This window comes from Exophiala spinifera (genome assembly GCF_000836115.1).
Source record: "Exophiala spinifera strain CBS 89968 unplaced genomic scaffold supercont1.5, whole genome shotgun sequence".
Taxonomy (NCBI): Eukaryota; Fungi; Ascomycota; class Eurotiomycetes; order Chaetothyriales; family Herpotrichiellaceae; genus Exophiala; species Exophiala spinifera.
Genome location: NW_015622517.1, coordinates 2,086,350 through 2,104,225, shown reverse-complemented (window position 1 = coordinate 2,104,225; position 17,876 = coordinate 2,086,350). Strand labels below are relative to the sequence as shown.

General features: G+C 52.0%; 6 protein-coding genes across 6 annotated transcripts; 3 read left to right on the top strand and 3 right to left on the bottom strand.

Moving 5' to 3' along the window:
- Positions 1–278: 278 nt before the first annotated feature.
- PV08_07323 (uncharacterized protein) lies at positions 279–3,521 on the bottom strand (the record flags this gene model as incomplete). The annotated part of the gene is made up of 3 exons (XM_016381653.1): positions 279–2,510; positions 2,566–3,196; positions 3,253–3,521. The coding sequence occupies 3 exons, from the start codon at positions 3,519–3,521 to the stop codon at positions 279–281; spliced, it is 3,132 nt and encodes a 1,043-aa protein (XP_016234755.1).
- Positions 3,522–4,580: 1,059 nt separating this feature from the next.
- PV08_07322 (uncharacterized protein) lies at positions 4,581–9,122 on the bottom strand (the record flags this gene model as incomplete). The annotated part of the gene is made up of 1 exon (XM_016381652.1): positions 4,581–9,122. One exon carries the CDS (start codon positions 9,120–9,122, stop codon positions 4,581–4,583), a length of 4,542 nt encoding a protein of 1,513 aa, XP_016234754.1.
- A 427-nt stretch (positions 9,123–9,549) lies between these two features.
- Positions 9,550–11,568, top strand: PV08_07321 (uncharacterized protein; the record flags this gene model as incomplete). Its single annotated transcript, XM_016381651.1, has 1 exon — positions 9,550–11,568. The coding sequence occupies one exon, from the start codon at positions 9,550–9,552 to the stop codon at positions 11,566–11,568; it is 2,019 nt and encodes a 672-aa protein (XP_016234753.1).
- A 422-nt stretch (positions 11,569–11,990) lies between these two features.
- On the top strand, positions 11,991–12,842 carry PV08_07320 (uncharacterized protein; the record flags this gene model as incomplete). Its single annotated transcript, XM_016381650.1, has 1 exon — positions 11,991–12,842. The coding sequence occupies one exon, from the start codon at positions 11,991–11,993 to the stop codon at positions 12,840–12,842; it is 852 nt and encodes a 283-aa protein (XP_016234752.1).
- A 657-nt stretch (positions 12,843–13,499) lies between these two features.
- PV08_07319 (hexokinase) lies at positions 13,500–15,107 on the top strand (the record flags this gene model as incomplete). The annotated part of the gene is made up of 3 exons (XM_016381649.1): positions 13,500–13,539; positions 13,608–14,164; positions 14,232–15,107. The coding sequence occupies 3 exons, from the start codon at positions 13,500–13,502 to the stop codon at positions 15,105–15,107; spliced, it is 1,473 nt and encodes a 490-aa protein (XP_016234751.1).
- A 182-nt stretch (positions 15,108–15,289) lies between these two features.
- PV08_07318 (uncharacterized protein) lies at positions 15,290–17,165 on the bottom strand (the record flags this gene model as incomplete). The annotated part of the gene is made up of 2 exons (XM_016381648.1): positions 15,290–16,849; positions 16,914–17,165. The coding sequence occupies 2 exons, from the start codon at positions 17,163–17,165 to the stop codon at positions 15,290–15,292; spliced, it is 1,812 nt and encodes a 603-aa protein (XP_016234750.1).
- Between the last annotated feature and the right edge of the window lie 711 nt (positions 17,166–17,876).

Here is a 17,876-nt window from a genome sequence, read left to right as displayed (position 1 = left end):
GATTCAAATACTCTGGAATTCTCATCGACTTTCCATTCTTCTACATTATGCCAGCAGGACCGAGCAGACATTAAAGGTACATTATTCTGTTCTTCGAGACTCATATAAGCCTCCAGAGGTTGGCTCAATCAACGCTGTAGTCAAACCTCCCAAATCCTGCATTCTGTACGATCCGCTGGAACAATAAACCACCTTTTGATTCCAGCCACACACCCAGAAACAAACACCAATATCTCTGTACACTTTCATATTGATGCGAAAGCTTCCTTTGTCCTTGCTTACCGATGTGCGCGTTTCTTGCAAGCGTGCCTCTTCAACCAATCTTTGAATCGATCCAAGACTTTCCGCTTCTTGAACGCAAAGTCAGTCATGGGAACAGTATCGCAAAGCAACGATTGAGAATTATCAAACGACTTCCGATTGTTGAAATGTACCTGTGGACCGAATTTAACTTCAGTGTGGCGAGCTGTGCTACCTCGAGTACCCAATACTCCGGAAGATCTCGTCAAACCACTGCGTAAGCTATGCAGGTCGAACCGTTTTCTCATGACATGATTCGATTGCCGCGCAGAGCTGTTATCAGAGAAAAAGCTCTGAGCTTGCCGCAGTGGTGGCCGACTGATTGGCAATGTGTCAGGCAGTCGGAGTGTTAGATCAAGATTGGAAGAGGTCAGCGGAGGCCCAAATTCAGGAGGTGCCAACTGAGGAACCGAACCCGACCGTGGCAGCTGCGAGCTCATACGCGTACTGTTCAGTGGATTCGTGATGCTTGTGTTGCTCCGATGAGTACGCACGCTTCGGACTGAAGCCTTCCTCACGATGTCAATGCTCTTCTTCACAGGCTCCGGCATGGCAGCAAGCATAGTGCTCCATCTTTTGGGAGCCGAAGAGGAGAGCACAACACTTGCACTTGTTGTGGTAGTGGGCGGTTGAGCAATCACCGACTCGCCACTCAATTCGGCATATCCAGCCACTGGAGACTTCATGCTGACGTCCTCAGGTGACTCAGTAGTTTCCCATTCATCGTCTGGTACAGCATCGATTGGTTGCTGTGACTTTTGGCCACCAGTTGGCGCTAAGTCAAGAGAGGATGATTTCCTCTTGACTTTAAGTAAGATCCGAGCGCGGCGACGACGATGACAGTCTTGCTTTGAGACGAGGTCACTCTTTCGTCTTCGACTGTTTGGCGATGGCCTGGGTGGACTCAAACTAATGCTGAGATCGTGCATGTGGTTCGTCGACTCCGTCGTACTGGTTGTCATGTCAGAGATCCTTCTGATCTTGAACTTGTTCACGGGAGGGTCCGAGTCAACGTCTGCAAGGTCTCCAGAAGTCAGTGAGATCTTGGCAGGTGACTTGGGAGGGCCAATTTCGCTGGACGAAGGAAGAGTCTGCCAGCCAAAGGAGAGTTCTCTGGTCAACGGCCTGGAACTGGTATCAGAAGGAAGCTCTCTATCAAAGGTCTGCGTAGTCGGTGGAAGTATAGGCTTGGGAGTCATGGTTAAATCCATACTGGCAAAAAGTCGTCGAGGCATCAGTCTTCGTCTCTCGGAGCGGGTAAGACTTGTTGAAAGTTGGCAAGAGCTGGACGTTGTTGGTCTCAAAGATGGATTTGATGTGACCGGGGAGAGGATTGTTGGCGTTTTCAGCTCGCTGCTCGCTTTGCCAGCTCCGACGACGTCGAAAGGTTCCCTCTCGTCGCCTGATGTCAATGGGCTATCCGGCTCTTTCCCCAGCCCCAGGCACTCGATATGGTGGTCTAAAAGCGATTCTACTGTTGATTTGTCATGGATTGTGATATTAGTAGCATTGCCAGTGACCTTGAGATCGGAACTATAGGCACAATCTTGATGCTGTTCACTTGGTCCGTCGATAGTGGATTGGCTGTTGCGTTCAGAGTCTGTGGGAATGGCCGATGCAGCCTCGAGGCTCTGAAGGTCAGGCTGCTCATTTACAGCACTGAGCCTGGCGAAAGTCTTGATCTTGGATATCGACTTGATTTCCTCCGCGACAAATGACTCCCCAATATCGAATATGCGGCTAAATCGCTTCCTACTTTGAGATGACATTGGGCGTTCAGGGACTGGTGACAAAATGTCCGTTGCCGATTTCGTTTGAGCGTCACCAGATGTTTTAGGTCGTTCCCGCACCTCAGAAGCCTGACCTTCAAGCGAGAGCGGCCGAAATTCGAGAGATGCCAACCCCCATTCAGAAAATGCTTGGATATGCTGCCCGGCTGGTCCTTTTTGGCGACCAAATTCGGACTTGTATCCTTGCAACGTGTTGGGTAGAGGACGGGCAGATATTTTATCGTCACACCCAGGTGAGTGAACTCGGGCAGCAAGCGTTGTAAGGTCACGAGGACTTCGGCACGCATTGCTGAAGAAGGCACTTGCATGGGTTGAAGCAACCGTGCGTCGTGAGGCAGTAGAGGTTCTAGGATCATAGTTCTCTTCCTTAGAACTTCTCGCCAGAACGATGGGCTCGGTGGTGGCGGATCGTTGAATAGACTGCAATCAGAGTGGATTAGCAAAGAATAATATAGCAACTCAAGAAAAGACTAACTCTCTGAGCAAGACTTCCGTTTCTCATCGGAGCGGCGGTGGCTCCGAGACTCGACTTCCGTGGTGGAATCACTCCAACATAACTATACTTGGATTGCTCGCTTGCTCGTCGATTATGCTTCGTAGGGAGTTCTGCAGGCTTGAATATTGAGCCAGGTAAAGTGCCGAAAGGAGACTGAGCATGCCGGTGTTCTGGACCGAGGATTGTCTGGTCCATTGTGAAAGGGGGCCTGGCCACTGGATCTTCAGCGACAGGCGAGAAACAGTCTTCTTCTTCCACAAAGGATTCGGAATAATCATAGTAATGTGGGCCTGTAGACTCAGTTGGAGACTTTGGGAGACCTCTCTGTGAGCTCTGGCTATTATTCCAAACTCCTCGAACATTTTGTAAGGACAGAGACATGGGTGTAGTCGTCCTATAAGGAGGATGTCTCTGTGAAGTCGTCACGTTCCCCAGGGAGACCGCAGGTGAAGGGAAGCGCGCGTGGGAGGAGTAAGAGTTGTTCAATTCTGGACGATAACCAATCCTCCCCTGTCGCAAAGAGAGCACGCCGGGTGAGGAGCCCACAGTCCCTGCCCTTGCGACTCGGGGGTATCCCGGTTTCATGGCAGACCGATATGAACATATGTCACTGAATGCCGGAGACGAGGTTCTATGACCATGCCTTCTCCCATGATGAGAACGTACCATTGGCGAGTTTGAGTGGATGCTTTGATAATCCCGGTGTCCACGAAGCGTGATGAGCGAACGGTGTGTGTAAAGTCCGTGTCTCCCTTGGTTGAGACCCTGGAGGCCTTGGGGACGATGGCGATGACCAGCTCTTTTGGAACGCAGGCCAGAATGATAGGAGGCAGACGCAGAGTGTATGGTCTCGTGGCCAGACAGCGCTGAAGACGAAGGCACCGGACGCGGCCCGTGTCGGCGATGTGAACGCCTTCGGTGAGGAGACCGTTCATGTCGAAGCTGGGAGGCAAATGAGGTATCGAAAGAGCCGGACCGTGGTCTAGAAGACTGCAAACGTGAACCTGAACGAGGAATCCGGGGAGGGCGGACGGCAAAGGGGCCACTGTCACCAATTTCCGTTGTGTTCCTCAGCATGGACTGCACAGCACTGGACCGTAGGGAAGTGGTGGAAGACGTAGGAGCGGCGGTGTCTCGTTTGCCATCATGCTGGAACGCGTTTTTCTGCACGTTGGGGCTTTTCTCTTCAAGTGGCATGTCGTCCAGAGCAGTGCGAGGCCCATCAGAGGCTGAGAGAGGGTTCTGAGCGGAAGCAAGCACAGCCCTAGTGAGCTCAGCATGAGAGGAATCACAAAGATGGACAAATTTCGGCCCCGGATCACGAATCCTTGTGATGGCAGAAAGACTATAAGTGAGATAGACACATGGCGGTAAGTTCCAAAGGTGCAGAGGAAAATGTGAAGAGGCTTTGTCTCCGTGGGAACGAGGAAGGCGCGAAACGCAGAGCAACAAGCGCAGAGACGATGGAGGCAGGTGCAACTGAGCATCTCACTATCGGTATTCGTTCTGCTCTTCATATCCAGAGCCGCGTATCGAGCTGGCAAAATGCAGCCACGGCGTAACATCAAGACAATAAAAGGCACCAACCTGCAAGTCGTCTTAGGGGCACCCTGCTCGTAACAATATAGGCATTCCATTCGTGATCGTAACTCCAGGCTCAAGTAGGCATCAAGTAGGCATCATTCCAATGCCTCCTCCGGCCCGCCCCTCTTTCGAGCCGCCTTTGTAGACGGAACTCCCGATACTCGAGCGATTACTTGACGCTCGCTTCTTCTTACCCACGCCTGTTGTGCTGGATGGTGCTTTTGGCTTCGCTCTGGAGCCTCCACTGCCACCTCCTCGTCTATATCCCCGAGCACCGCGGCGACTCCACGACCCAGATCCCGACCTTGACTCAGACTTCTTTGGCGCTGGCTTCGACAGCGGCTTTTCTGAAGATTGCATTTGTGACACTACCGTAATTGTTAGACACCGAGAACGTTGTTGTTGAAGGGTCACTTACTGCGTTCATTGAATTGACTGACTTCGTCTCTTCTACCGAAGTAGTGACTACTCTCGGCCTCTCCCATGTCAAAGTCGCTTGGGTTAAAGTCATCATCCCCATCCATATCGTCATCACTGATCTCGACTACTGTCTGATGATTTGGGTCATCTGGTCGGTCTTCCTGGGCTCTCATCATGGCCTCGTAGTTATTGAAGCTGGTAGTGCTCAAGCGAAGCAGTAGTGGTCCAAAGACCTGGTACATCTCGGGATTGAGTCCTGTGAGTTGTCGGAGCTGTTGTTCATTTTGGGGGAAGTTGAGCCCAATCTGACGAAGCATGCGATCAGTGACTGGTTTCCTCCGCATAGATTTTGCAATCATGATACGTTGGACATCCTTTTTAGCTCTCTCCACAAAATCTTCCAGAATGTGCTGATGTATTTCATTGAGAGCACTTATATCGTCGTCAGTTGTAATGGGTGCACTCCGTGAGTCGGCGTTGGCTGTCCTCTTTGCCCTACGATTGGCACTAATGCTGGCTTCCTCACTCGATTGAACAATAAAATCGTCATCAGACTCTTCCATTCCGCCGCGCTGAACAAGTTTGCTACGTGAGCGAGGCTGGACCGGAGAGGACACATTGGTAGAAGCAGGATAGTCATCCGCTGCGGCTGTAACTCCAGTGCCTTTGGGCTTCTTTCGGGACTTTGAGATTTTAGCCTGAACCTTGTTGCGCGGCGAGGCGAGGACCTGAATCTTCAAGGGTCTGCGGCCATCTGCAAATACTCGAGCATTGCGACCAGGTCTTATATACTCGGTAGTGAAGCCAGAGCGATTAGTCTGGTTGAACGGCTCCAGTGCATCTTCCCAGATCAAGCGGTTGAAGATACGTTCAACGTCACCTCTGATCAGCTCGCTGCCCAGCCCAAATTCGTCAAGCTGGTCATGCTGGAGCTCAGTGATTTTCTTCAACTTTGCACCACGATAGACGTCGACACAATGCAGTATCGTGACATTGTCACGATGAACTCTATTCACGAGGCTGACGATGTGTCGGGCGTGCTCAGAGAAGTCTTCGGTTACGAAGGTGCTAGTCGAGGTGCAGTTGTCGCAGCCGTTCTTGCACTCGGCGGGATCAAAGTGCTCATTGAAATAGTTGAGAACCTGTTTCCGTCGACAGTCACTGCGATTTTCACAGAACTGTACCACGTTTCTCAGCAGCTGCTTTTGCCGTTCTTTCTGCTCCCAGCTGCCGTCGCTCTGATCTATCATACGCCGCAGAGAAGTGGTGTCGCCGTAGCCATAATAGAGGTAACAGCCCGACTTTTTACCATCTCGCCCCGCACGGCCAGTCTCCTGGTAGTAACCTTCCAGGCTCTTTGGTATCGTATGATGGATGACAAAGCGGACATCCGGCTTGTCAATTCCCATTCCAAAGGCGATGGTGGCCACGATCACGAGAAAAGTGCCGGCTTGCCACTTTTTTTGAATGTCGATCCTCTCTTCCGAGGACATGCCCGCATGATAATGTTGCGCGTTGATTCCGTAACTGTGTCTCAACTGCTCAGCCACAGCTTCACAATTCTTTCTTGACAAGCAATAGACTATGCCAGCCTGGCCCTTGTACGACGTATCAATGATTTGCGCAATGCCATCTAGTACGGCCTGGCCTTTTCCTTTGGGCCTCACCTCGTAGGTAAGATTCGGCCTATTGAAGCTTTGGGTAAAGACTTCAGCGTGTTCCATACCCAGGTTGTGCATGACATCAATTTTCACGTTTTCGGTCGCGGTCGCGGTCAAAGCCATGACAGGGACAGTCTGGAACTGCTTGCGAATCTCACCCAAAGCTTTGTAGTCGGGTCGAAAGTCGTGGCCCCACTGGCTCACACAATGTGCCTCATCGATCACGATCCGAGCAAGTTTTCTCCTTTGGTGCAAATCTTGTAAGGTTCTGACCATGGCTTGACTCTTGTTAAACATCTCTGGCGTGATATAGAGGAGCTGAACAAATCTCTCAGGGTGAGGCCCTTTGAGGGTAGTCAGTAAATAATTCCGAGCTTCCTTCGTGCTGTCGCCATTGACGAGGACTGCTTGTATGCGCAACTTGTTCAAATGGTCAACTTGATCTTGCATTAAGCTGAGCAACGGAGATACGACGACAGTAACTCCTCTTGTGCGGCCACTCTGAACGACAGAGGGCAGTTGATAACATAAGGACTTCCCTCCACCCGTCGGCATCAGAACGAAAGCATCTTTGCCACTCAGGGTAGCATTGATAGCTTCCAGCTGATTGTGACGGAATCCGTGGAGATGAAACCTCTTTTTGAGCGCTGAGGCTACATCTTTTGACCATGGATGTTGCATGAGATTGGCGTGAGGAACGTTGTCATTTCTGATAGTTCCCTTTTGAGGCGATACTCTGCGGATGTTCTCACTTACTTCGCCCAAGGCCATCCGCCCGCGACATGAGGGGGAAACGCTGCGTGCGGTTGGAAGATTCTGGTCGAATTCCTCAGCTACTTTATACAGTTCTTCATCACTGAAATCACATCCGAACTCATCATCACTGACAGCATGATCAGGATCGGGGCTGGCCATGGTTCTAGAGTAGCCCTGGTCAAACTCCTCAGCATCCTCATAAGAAGTAGCTTGAACCTGGCGCGGAGATTCGGGAACCCGTGGGACGGTTTTGAGCATCGCGGGGTGTTGTGTTACCTTGGGTAGCAAAATGGATGGCTGTGGCGACCTGCTTTGTGGATGATTTTGATGCCTCGACTCACAGCTGTTGTCGATAATGACAGCTCGCTGTGAGACCGGCGTTTGCCTGATTGATTGTGTGGACAAATGAGCAAGGTCTTGAGCGTTCTCATATGTTTTGAGGGGAGAGATATATCGAGCCGCTTTTTGCGTCGACGCTACGAGCACGCTTTTACCTGCTAGTGCTCTTTGAGGCGATAGACGGGCACCGTGGCTCGTCGGTAGCGGTCCCGGTTCACTCGTCATAGAGACACCCGCCTTTTCTAAGAGATTCAAAATCAAATGCTGTCGAGTATCGATGTCAAGCTTTATCCGTCTGATGTTGTTACAGATTTGCATCAGGGCATCTGTAGGATCGTCGAAGTCAATCAAGTGGTTGGCTTCCTCAAGGTCGTAGCGTTGTTTCATGAGCTCATTCTGCTGATCCAGAGCCTTCTTCAGGATGCCGTGCTCGTCCAGCAATTGGCCTGTAGCAGAGATCTTGTACTCGATGTCTTTGAGAGTGTCTTGTTTTTCCCGCGATGGGGGCCCACCGTTGTCGCAAATCTCGTCCAGAATCGCTCTCTTCACAGAACGATGAGACTGCTGTAGCCGTTCAAGTAGGCTTTGGCAAAGAGTTGCGCCGGACTTGACGAAACTATTGATGATTCGCGTCTCGTCCTCAGTGAGATCCTTATTCTGGCCGACACTGCTGCCACTGCTTTTGAATGCTGTCTCAGGCTTTGACTTAGACTGCTGTGATGATTCACATTTGCTAGTTTGAAGGAATGATCGGGGAGAGGTCTGTGACACCTTGAGAGAGACGTGTGGTTGAGATGAACGTGGAATTCCTCGTGTCGGCTCAACTGAGTAGGAAAGGTGGCTGCTCTCTTGCTGATCTTTAATCGACGGGGTGTCGAGGAAAGCATGTCGCTGTCGATTCAATGGAACAAAATCCTGATCATCTCCGTCTGAATCTGCAACCTCCTCACATGGTCTCTCATGTCGTAGTCCCGGCTGAGGTGGCTGAGCAGGTGCCTCGTTCAAATCGTCGTCTATTGCATCGTAGAACTGCAGGTCTTCGCTGAACCCAGCATCCGGGAATTCATCTTCCTCTTCTTCTACAGCCGCAGGAATGGTGCTCGCATGAGGCCTTGAAGGAGTCCCTCTTTGCAAGTTGTTCTCCTTATCGAAGGGTCGGCGAGGACTGCTTCCAGACTGTGAAATGGCGCATGATTTCAGAGCCTTCTGGACACGCTTGCTTGGGTTCCGATTTGAGCTGGGGGACAGCAAATCTGACCTATATTCGTCGCTCTTTCTCTTCCTCCCCTTCTTCTTAGATGGTGGTTCCACCCTTGAAGCAGAGCTTTCCTTCCATAACCTGGTGGGCGGCCCGAATTCTCCGAATGAAGAGCTTGTAATTTCCTCGGTCAGGTCAATCTCGTCGATGTCGAGGACATCCTTCGTTTCTTCAAAGGTCCCTACTGGCGTACGTGGGCGAGAGGAGAGTAGCCGCGCCGACGGGGTTTCGAACGTTCGTCTGACTCGTCTCGGAGAGGGTTTGCGCTCTTCAGAAGCACGAGAGGGGTCTGGAGTCGGCAAAGCATTACTCTGACTTGGTTGTAATATCAACTTTGAACGAGGCTGGGGCTGCGGTGGAAACTGCAATCTTGCCATTTCATCGTTTGAAGTGTCTTGTGGCTCATCGTATTGCGCAACGGCAGTATTCGCAACTACAGATATATGGTCCAAATGGTCAAAAGAGTGTGGGTGCTGCAGAAGCCATGCAAGACAGTGGCTAAGATTGTTGTTGGTCATAGGGTCGTCACATCGCGCTGCATTTCCAACCTTGAAGGAGGTGGGCAGCTGTGGGCGACGGGAAATGCAAAGTAGCAGAGTCTGTTCTCGTAGTCGATCTTGAACGAGGCTGCCTCTGAAGTCCCGCAGACGCGTGCAGTGAGTGCCATAGACGCGTTTGTGGCGATTGAGGTCGCGGATTATGTAATCGATACGTATGCGAGATCACGTGATTAGTATTTTGACCTGGGTTTTTGTGGTCGGCTTGTCTTCGATCTGTATTTGGATTATTTGAAATCCTGCGAATACAGGCATCAATGATATACATGTCCCGAAGCCCTGTGTGATTCCGAGTCTGCCAGCGTAGCCAAGTGTGTCGTCGCCCTAGGGTCTGAAATCTGGCTGTGGTTTTGGATCCTGTAAGAAACGCAGTTCGTTAGAAGCCCTAATGCCCAAAAAGAAGGGCAAGTCGGCAGAGCAAAAGGCTCAGAAGCTGGCAAAGCAATCAAAGAAGGCTGCAAAAGGCGAAAAGAAAATTAAAGCGAAGACAGCGGCTCTCAACGCTGACTCAGACGCCGACGATGATGTTGACCTCGACGCAGTCCTCGCCGCCTATGCTGAAGAGCAGGCCAAGTTTCTCAAAATCACAGAGATCCAATGCTCTCCACCAGGACCGAGATCGTCAAGTACATTGACTGCGTCGCCGTCCAATCGTAACGAACTGTTCCTGTTTGGTGGAGAGTATCATGATGGCACAGTAGCTTCCTTCTACAACGACCTCTTTGTCTACTTGATCGACAGAGGTGAGTGGCATCAGGTGAGCTCAGGTAACAGTCCTCTTCCTCGCAGTGGGCATGCGGCATGCCGAGGAGGAAACACGGGAGGTATCTACATATCGGGTGGCGAGTTTTCCTCACCGAAACAGAACCAGTTTTACCATTACCACGACTTCTGGCACTTGGACACCGACACTAGGGAGTGGACCAAAATAGAGCCGAAAGGGAAGAACAAGAGTCCTCCAGCGCGGAGTGGCCACAGAATGACCTACTTCAAAAACTATGTGGTGCTTTTTGGCGGCTTCCAAGACACTTCTCAACAGACTAAATATCTCAATGACACCTGGATCTACGACTGCAAGGAGAACGTTTGGCATGAACTGAAACTGCCTCCAGCAGCCCAGAAGCCCGACGCGAGGTCTTCCTTCACTTTTCTGCCTCACGAGTCTGGCGCTGTCCTTTACGGAGGCTACTCGCGAGTCAAAGTGGCCGCTACCAGTGGCAAGCAAGGAAAGGGAGTCGGCCAACTTGTCAGAAATGTTCTCAAGCCAGTCGTCCATCAAGACACATGGTTCCTCAGAATTACACCCCCTCCTTCGGATGCTCCCAGTGGCACCACTCCTACATTGCGTTGGGAGCGTCGGAAACGACCCGCGAACGCACCTAATCCTCCTCGGGCTGGAGCCACAATGGCTTTCCATAAAGGACGTGGTGTGCTATTAGGGGGTGTCCATGATGTCGAGGAAAGTGAAGAGGGCATTGACAGCGAATTCTTCAATGAAATGTTCATCTGGAATATTGACCGCAATCGCTTTTTCCCGCTTACGCTCAGACGACCGAAAGTTGGGGCAAAAAAACAGACACAGGCGGCTCGAGCTCGGGACAGGGGCAAAGCCGATGAAGAGGAACTCTTACGAAACCTTGCAGCCCTCGAAAGTAAAGGGACGATCGCGGCGATGGATGACCTGAACCTCAACCCGACTGAAGATGCCAGAGAGGAATCACCTCCCAACAAAAAGGAGTATCCTGTACGCTTCGAAATGCCACATCCTCGCTTCAACGCACAATTGACTGTCCAGGATGATGTTCTATACATTTTTGGAGGCACCTTTGAGAAGAAAGACGTCGAGATCACATTTTCTGACCTCTATGCCGTCGATCTGGGTAAACTTGACGGAGTGAAGGAACTGTACTACGTCGAACCAACCAATTGGAACGTCACAACCCAAGACAGTGACGAGGAAATGGATGAGGATGGAGAGGAAGATGACGATTCAGACATGGACACAGATGAAGACGACACCATGTCGGTTGATGCACCATCTAGCGCACCGACAGAGCTCACCGGGTCGGCCCCTGAACCCGAAACAGCAACGGAGGTTGAAACAGAATCCAGTGCTTCGCAGGATTCACGGCCCTTCCCTCGACCATTCGAGTCGTTACGAGACTTTTATGCCCGGACATCAGAAGAGTGGCAGAGATTGGTGCTCGAAAGCAAAAAGGGTGCAGCAGATCAATCTATCAAAGAGCTTCGCAAAGCAGCATTCGAGCAAGCGGAGGACAGATGGTGGGACTGCCGAGAGGAGATCCGTGATTTGGAAGACGAGCAAGAGGCTGCTGGAATTGGCGAGATCGTCAATATATCTGATCGGGTCGGTGCAGCAGAGGGCGGAGCAGGCAGACGGCGTTGACTGGAAATCTCACTCGCAAGTACGTACGATCCTGTCAGATCATCGTCTTGATAGTCGCGACGTGAATAGCGTATATCAGATTCAACACAAAGAAAGCCTAGTTACGGTCTTATGCAGGTCAATGTCTTGACAGTAATGTCATCTGCGTAGGCATTCGCTGGGCAGTGACCTGTTCACCGGTAGCCAGCAGCATTTTTGACAAGTATCCTTCTCTCGGCCAGGACTCACTGATCTTTCAGATCGATCTCAGGCATCTTCACTCACACTTCACTGCCGTGTCTGGTGAATGTGCTCACGCCTCTGAATTGAAATCTTCTCTCTCGCACGCCCACAAAATCATTCGTCGCGTTCAAATATCTTCGCAATCCCACTCTCTTTTCTTTGGCCGTTATCGATCATTTCGCCAGCTCAAGACCATCATCATGGCACCCACGACGCCTTCGTCCAAAAATAAGTACTCGCGACAAACTCTCCACATCACCGTTGGACGCAGCAGAGACTCTTTCCATGTGCACTATGCCCAGCTGGAATCCACGGCGTTCTTCGAGGTCCATCGCCCTACCAATAATGACACCAACGACGAAGAAGGGGAATCTCAAGCATCCTCCAGCCGTCATGACATGGAGAGGACACTGAGCCCCGACAACATCAAGGTCGAAGAAGGTGAAAGCGCACCAGCTGCAGAAACTGCCGTAACCACCCCACAGACATCGCCTTCCAAGCCGGCCTACCACCTGGAGGGGTATGTCTATGAACCGCGAGCGTTCGAAGTTATTGTGAACTATCTCTACAACATTGCTCCAGTTCCGCCAAAACTCCGAGCTGAGTGCAAAACCCTACTGCGTGCATACGTTCTCGCGTTGCAGTATCGCATTGTCGGCTTGCAGGACGCCCTCATCAACTGCCTTCGAGAGTACCATAAAGAGTTTAATGTGAATTTCGAAGATCTCATCTGGCTTGTCAATCGACTCACAGAATCTCCTGAGAAGCATACCGTTCCCATGATGCAGTACTTGATCGACCAGATCGCTTTTGAGATCAGTACCCAGGGCTTCACTGAGTTTTCCCGAATCAACGTCATGTTCGAACCCTTCTTGGCCGACGGCACACGTCCAATTCGCGTCGTGCTATTCAAAGCTCTCGCAGATGTGGCTCAGGCCGATCCTCGACGAGATCCAGCTGACGGCCCAAATCGCTGGAGAGTTCAGGACTGGAGCATTGATCGTACTCCTGCCCAGAGCCCCATGGACATCATCCCCATTGATGAGGACTGAAAACCCCAAGACTTACTCAGTGTCGAAATCCAAGGATGAACACCCAGAGAGAAGATGTGATTTGTCTCAAGGACGGGAACAATGGGGAACATTGAGTCAGCCGGCGTTGGTTAGTCACGACAAAAGGTTTGGAGACTGCACATGACCGGGCAGTTGCAAGGAAAAGAGTGTGCATTACAAGAAGAGCCAGACACTCTCACAGAGAGAGAGACTGTCGACAGGTTAAGGACAGGCCACCGCAGGCTGCGCAGAGATTGAGAGTGGATGGCAGCATGATATGGCGATGACATTGGAGTTCTGGATGCAAAAAAGGCACACGCGAGCAGAAACTAGGGAGCAAACGAGATGCTCACAAAGCATTACCAGGATAGTTATTCCGCAATGGCAGCCCAAAGACTGGCGATTTGCTTGAAATGAACCCTTTCGTCCATCGCTTGAACTTTGTTTCCCCTGCGTTATCTAAAAACTCCGGCTGTGCCCCGCCAACCTCGTCAATAGTACGACGTGTACACTTTCTTTCTTCCCAATCCTGCACTGATTTCTACCGTCCAGCTCATCAAAGGCCTCGGATACTCCTAGACGACAGAAACTTGCCTGACACCTCATTGTATCGGTACTGTAGAAAGCAAGCAAACCACCTCCAGCTCCGTCGCCGCAATGGTTGGTCTGGGCCCAAAACGCACACCGTCCCGCAAGGGTATGTCACCGCAATCAAGAAGTCTTTGAAGCTATTCTGCATGTAGATTGCTGACAATGGCCACGCAGGTTCCATGGCCGATGTGCCAAAGAACCTCTTGCAGGAAATTGAAACCCTCGAGAACCTCTTCACGGTCGACGCCGCCAAGCTCAAGCAGATCACCGAGCATTTCGTGGGCGAACTGACCGCCGGTCTGGAGAAAGATGGACAGAACATCCCCATGAACCCGACATGGGTCATGGACTTCCCCGACGGGGACGAGCAAGGGACGTTCCTCGCCTTGGACATGGGCGGAACCAATCTCAGAGTGTGCGAGATCACGCTCACTGAAGAGAAGGGCGAGTTCGATATCATTCAGAGCAAGTACAGGATGCCCGAGGAACTCAAGACCGGCACGGCCGAAGAGCTGTGGGAATACATTGCAGACTGTCTCCAGCAGTTTATCGAGTACCACCACGAGGAGGAGGATATCACCGCCCTGCCTCTCGGTTTTACCTTCTCCTACCCAGCGACGCAGGACTACATCGACCACGGTATCTTGCAAAGATGGACCAAGGGCTTTGACATCTCCGGTGTCGAAGGAGAGGATGTGGTTCCTCAGTTTCAAGCCGCCCTCGATGCAAGGGTAGGAGCTGCCCCATTCCCGTCTCCAGCGAGTTACTATGTACGTATGCTGACCGAGACACCCCTAGAAACTCCCCATCAAACTTGCCGCGTTGATCAACGACACCACCGGCACCATGATCGCATCTGCATACACAGATCGGTCCATGAAGATTGGCTGCATCTTCGGCACCGGCTGTAACGCGGCCTACATGGAGAACTGCGGCTCGATACCGAAGCTGAAGCACCTGAACTTGCCCGACGACATGCCCATGGCCATCAACTGCGAGTACGGCGCCTTCGACAACGACCACAAGGTGCTCCCCATCACCAAGTACGACACCATCATCGACGAGCACTCCCCTCGCCCTGGGCAGCAAGCTTTCGAGAAGATGATTGCCGGCCTGTACCTTGGCGAGATCTTCCGATTGGTCGTGGTCGATCTGCACGACAACAAGAACATCTTGTTTGAGGGTCAGGACATCTCGAAGCTCCGCAAACCGTACAGCCTAGACGCATCGTTCCCCGCCTTCATTGAGGAAGACCCCTTTGAGAACTTGCAGGAGACCCACGACATGTTCAGGGAGAAACTGGGCATCGACGCCACCAAGCCAGAGCTCGAGCTGTGCAGACGGCTGGCAGAGTTGATTGGAACCCGGGCCGCACGTCTGTCGGCTTGCGGCGTTGCTGCCATCTGCAAGAAGAAGAACATCGAGTCATGCCACGTCGGCGCCGACGGCTCCGTCTTCACCAAGTACCCGCACTTCAAAGCCCGAGGAGCCCAGGCGCTGCGTGAGATCCTCGACTGGCCAAAGGGCAAGAAGGATCCCGTAGTCATCTTGCCCTCTGAAGATGGCAGTGGTGTCGGTGCGGCCCTGATTGCCGCTCTGACCTTGAAGAGGATCAAGGCTGGCAACACTGCCGGTGTACGTGACCCAAGCAAGTTTGACATCTGGATGAAGTAGAGCGGAAAAGAAGATCGCCTCGCCCCAGACGGTTGGGCCGGGCCGGGGATGAGGGGGGAATCTATAGACACTGACAATTAAGCACATCGGGAGAGAAGAGAAAACAAGTAAATGTGGCTTCGAAATACTTAATATCATTTGAACAGGAGTGTGTATTCCTAGTGCTCGTAGTCTTAGGAGCCCTACTCGTTTATTTCCCATAACTTGATCCTTCCCTGGTCGTTGCCAACAGCCAAATACTTCCGACCAGGCGACAAGGCAACAGCACTGACTCTCCCCAGCAGCGTCTTCTCCGTCGGCCAGTTTCTGTACACGGTACAACTCGGTAGGTGAACCAGTCTGAAGGCGTTCTTCTTCAATCTCGAGCCCATGACCAGCATCTGGCTATCGTCGGAGAAGACGAGATGCGAGATGGGCGTGACGAGTTGGTCGAGCACACGGGCCGCTTTAGGCCGTTCATCCGCAGGCACAGCTACACCTCCAGCTTCGCCGGTCTCTGTTTCTGTTGTCCATCCCCGACGATCATAGAGATCCACGACGCCGCTCGAGGATCCGATGGCCACCCAGCGACTTCCACCACGACACTCCCGTCCGGAGGTTTGTCCGCTCAACGCAATCACCGTGGTGTCCACGGCGCCCTCGGCGATCCAGCGTGCCACGACCCGGCGAGAGTCGATGTCGTATTCGCTTACTTCGCCGTTCTTGCCGACCACGGCGAACCCGTTGCCATTGGACCACCACGCAAAGTCCGCTATGCCGCCTCGCGAGTCGACACGACAACTACACACCCACTGCATCGTTTCGGTCGAGAGCACGTTGATGCTTCCGCCGCCCTTGCGGGATGACCCGACCAGGCCCATGTACCGACCGCAAGGGGAGATCTTGAATGATTCCATCGTCTTCTGCTCCTTGCGTGTGTCGCCGTACAACGCACGGGTGACCTTCTTAACCACGCCCGTGGAGAGGGACCACGTGTGGAAGTACCGCCGGCGAGAGGAGAGGAAGATGCGCGTCTGATCGTGCTCTGTATCCGGGACGGCGGCCGCGCTGGTTGAAGGGCGGCAGAACGCAGCAGTGTGGAGGGGGTTGCCTTTGATATGCAATGAGGTGAGAATCGGGTTGGGATTGGGAGGGTGAGGGGAAATGTGGTAGATTGTAGCTGTTGAACTGGGACCCGCCGCGAGAAGGAGGGGGTAGTACGGGTGGAAGTGTAGACTGTCGATAGACGACGGACCCGAGGCTGCGACGTCTTTCCTCCTCTGTATACTGATGATTTCTGGTCGTAACTTTCGGGACCCCTGGCGGTCTTGAGAGAGCTTGTTGGCTGCGGAGGTCAATGATCCTACCGAGCGCAGAAGCTCAGAGAGTGGTCGTGCAGAAGGAAGAGAGTCTCCCCCTTCGTCCATCGATACGTCCGAGTCTGTGTCCTTGTCTTCATCGTCTTGTGTAGATAACTTTCTCTTCTTCCTTGCATACTTCACCCAGTCTGGTGTGGGATGTAAACTCTCATATTGCCTGCGAAGACGCCGGATATATTCCCTTCCACTGACGACGTCGTCGGCCTCTGTGTCGCGTAGTTTGCGTAATCGAGTGTTTGATGCGAGTGAGACCGTGATGCGATCGTCATCGCTATCGTACCATGTCGGCTGTACATGGGGAGAAGCGTGCAATGGCTCGGTGTGCTCCAGTTCCTTAGCGACAGATATTGGAAGTTCTCCGGTTCCTGCGTCAAGGAAAAAGAGCTAGCGACGATCGTCAGAATCCAGAACATCCAGGGAAAATGGACATATACGAGAAGGTACTCACGTCCTCGTCTGCAACATCGTTTAGGTCATCTTGTTCGTCTTCAAGCCTTGCATCTTCGTCGTCACTTTCATCATATGCAGGGACTAATGCTCCCTCCTCCTGCCGTGGCTTCGCTGCAGCCAAAGAACTCAAAAAGCCAGCATTGTCGCCAAACAGGGCTTTCTCTAATCGCAGCTCAACTTCATCTTTCTCGAGGGTATCCGTTGGGTTTCTTTTCTCATCCCTCTTCCTGAGCTTTGTTGGCGCGGCCATGGTTCAGTTATTCGTGATCGAGCAATTGCGTATGCAACAACTTCTTCGTTTGAATGGCATTTTTACGGCTGTCGGTCTGCGGAGAAACTCGACCATCATCAACTTTTTTTTCTCCAACTCACGCAAACCCCGGTCAGGAAATATGGTGATGCTGCTTTTACTGTACGTCTACACCGGGCGAGTAGGGGGAGTCAGAGCACTATGCCTGATATAGTTAGCCCAGAACTTGGCAAGTATATGGTTTCCTGGCTACTTTGTTCCTGAGCTTTTCTTCTTTCCTGTGGATGACGATGACCACTTTACACTGTGCTTTCCTACCGCTGTACATGTGCCAATGATGCTATCGGTTCTATAGACTCTACCGGGTGTCGGTCGAGACGCTGACCTTGTAGTTGTCAATTGAGGACTTCTCTGAGGTACTATTCCAAGATACTACTGTCGCAGTGAACTTAATGCGTGCTATATGCGATTCTGTTCCTCGCCCTCATCAGCAACCGCACAATTAGATAGAGGCGTGGTCACCCCCGAAGCGATCCAAGACGGAGTTTGTGATGAGGGCGTGAACAATTTCAGTACCTCTGAAAACGAGGCTGTTAAAGCAGCATGATCCAGAGGGGACCGACTGCGCGCCATAGGAAATTTACATGCATCAAGAACTTTTTTTCCATGAGACTAGATAGCGGCCGCAATCAACGACCACGACCTTCCTTC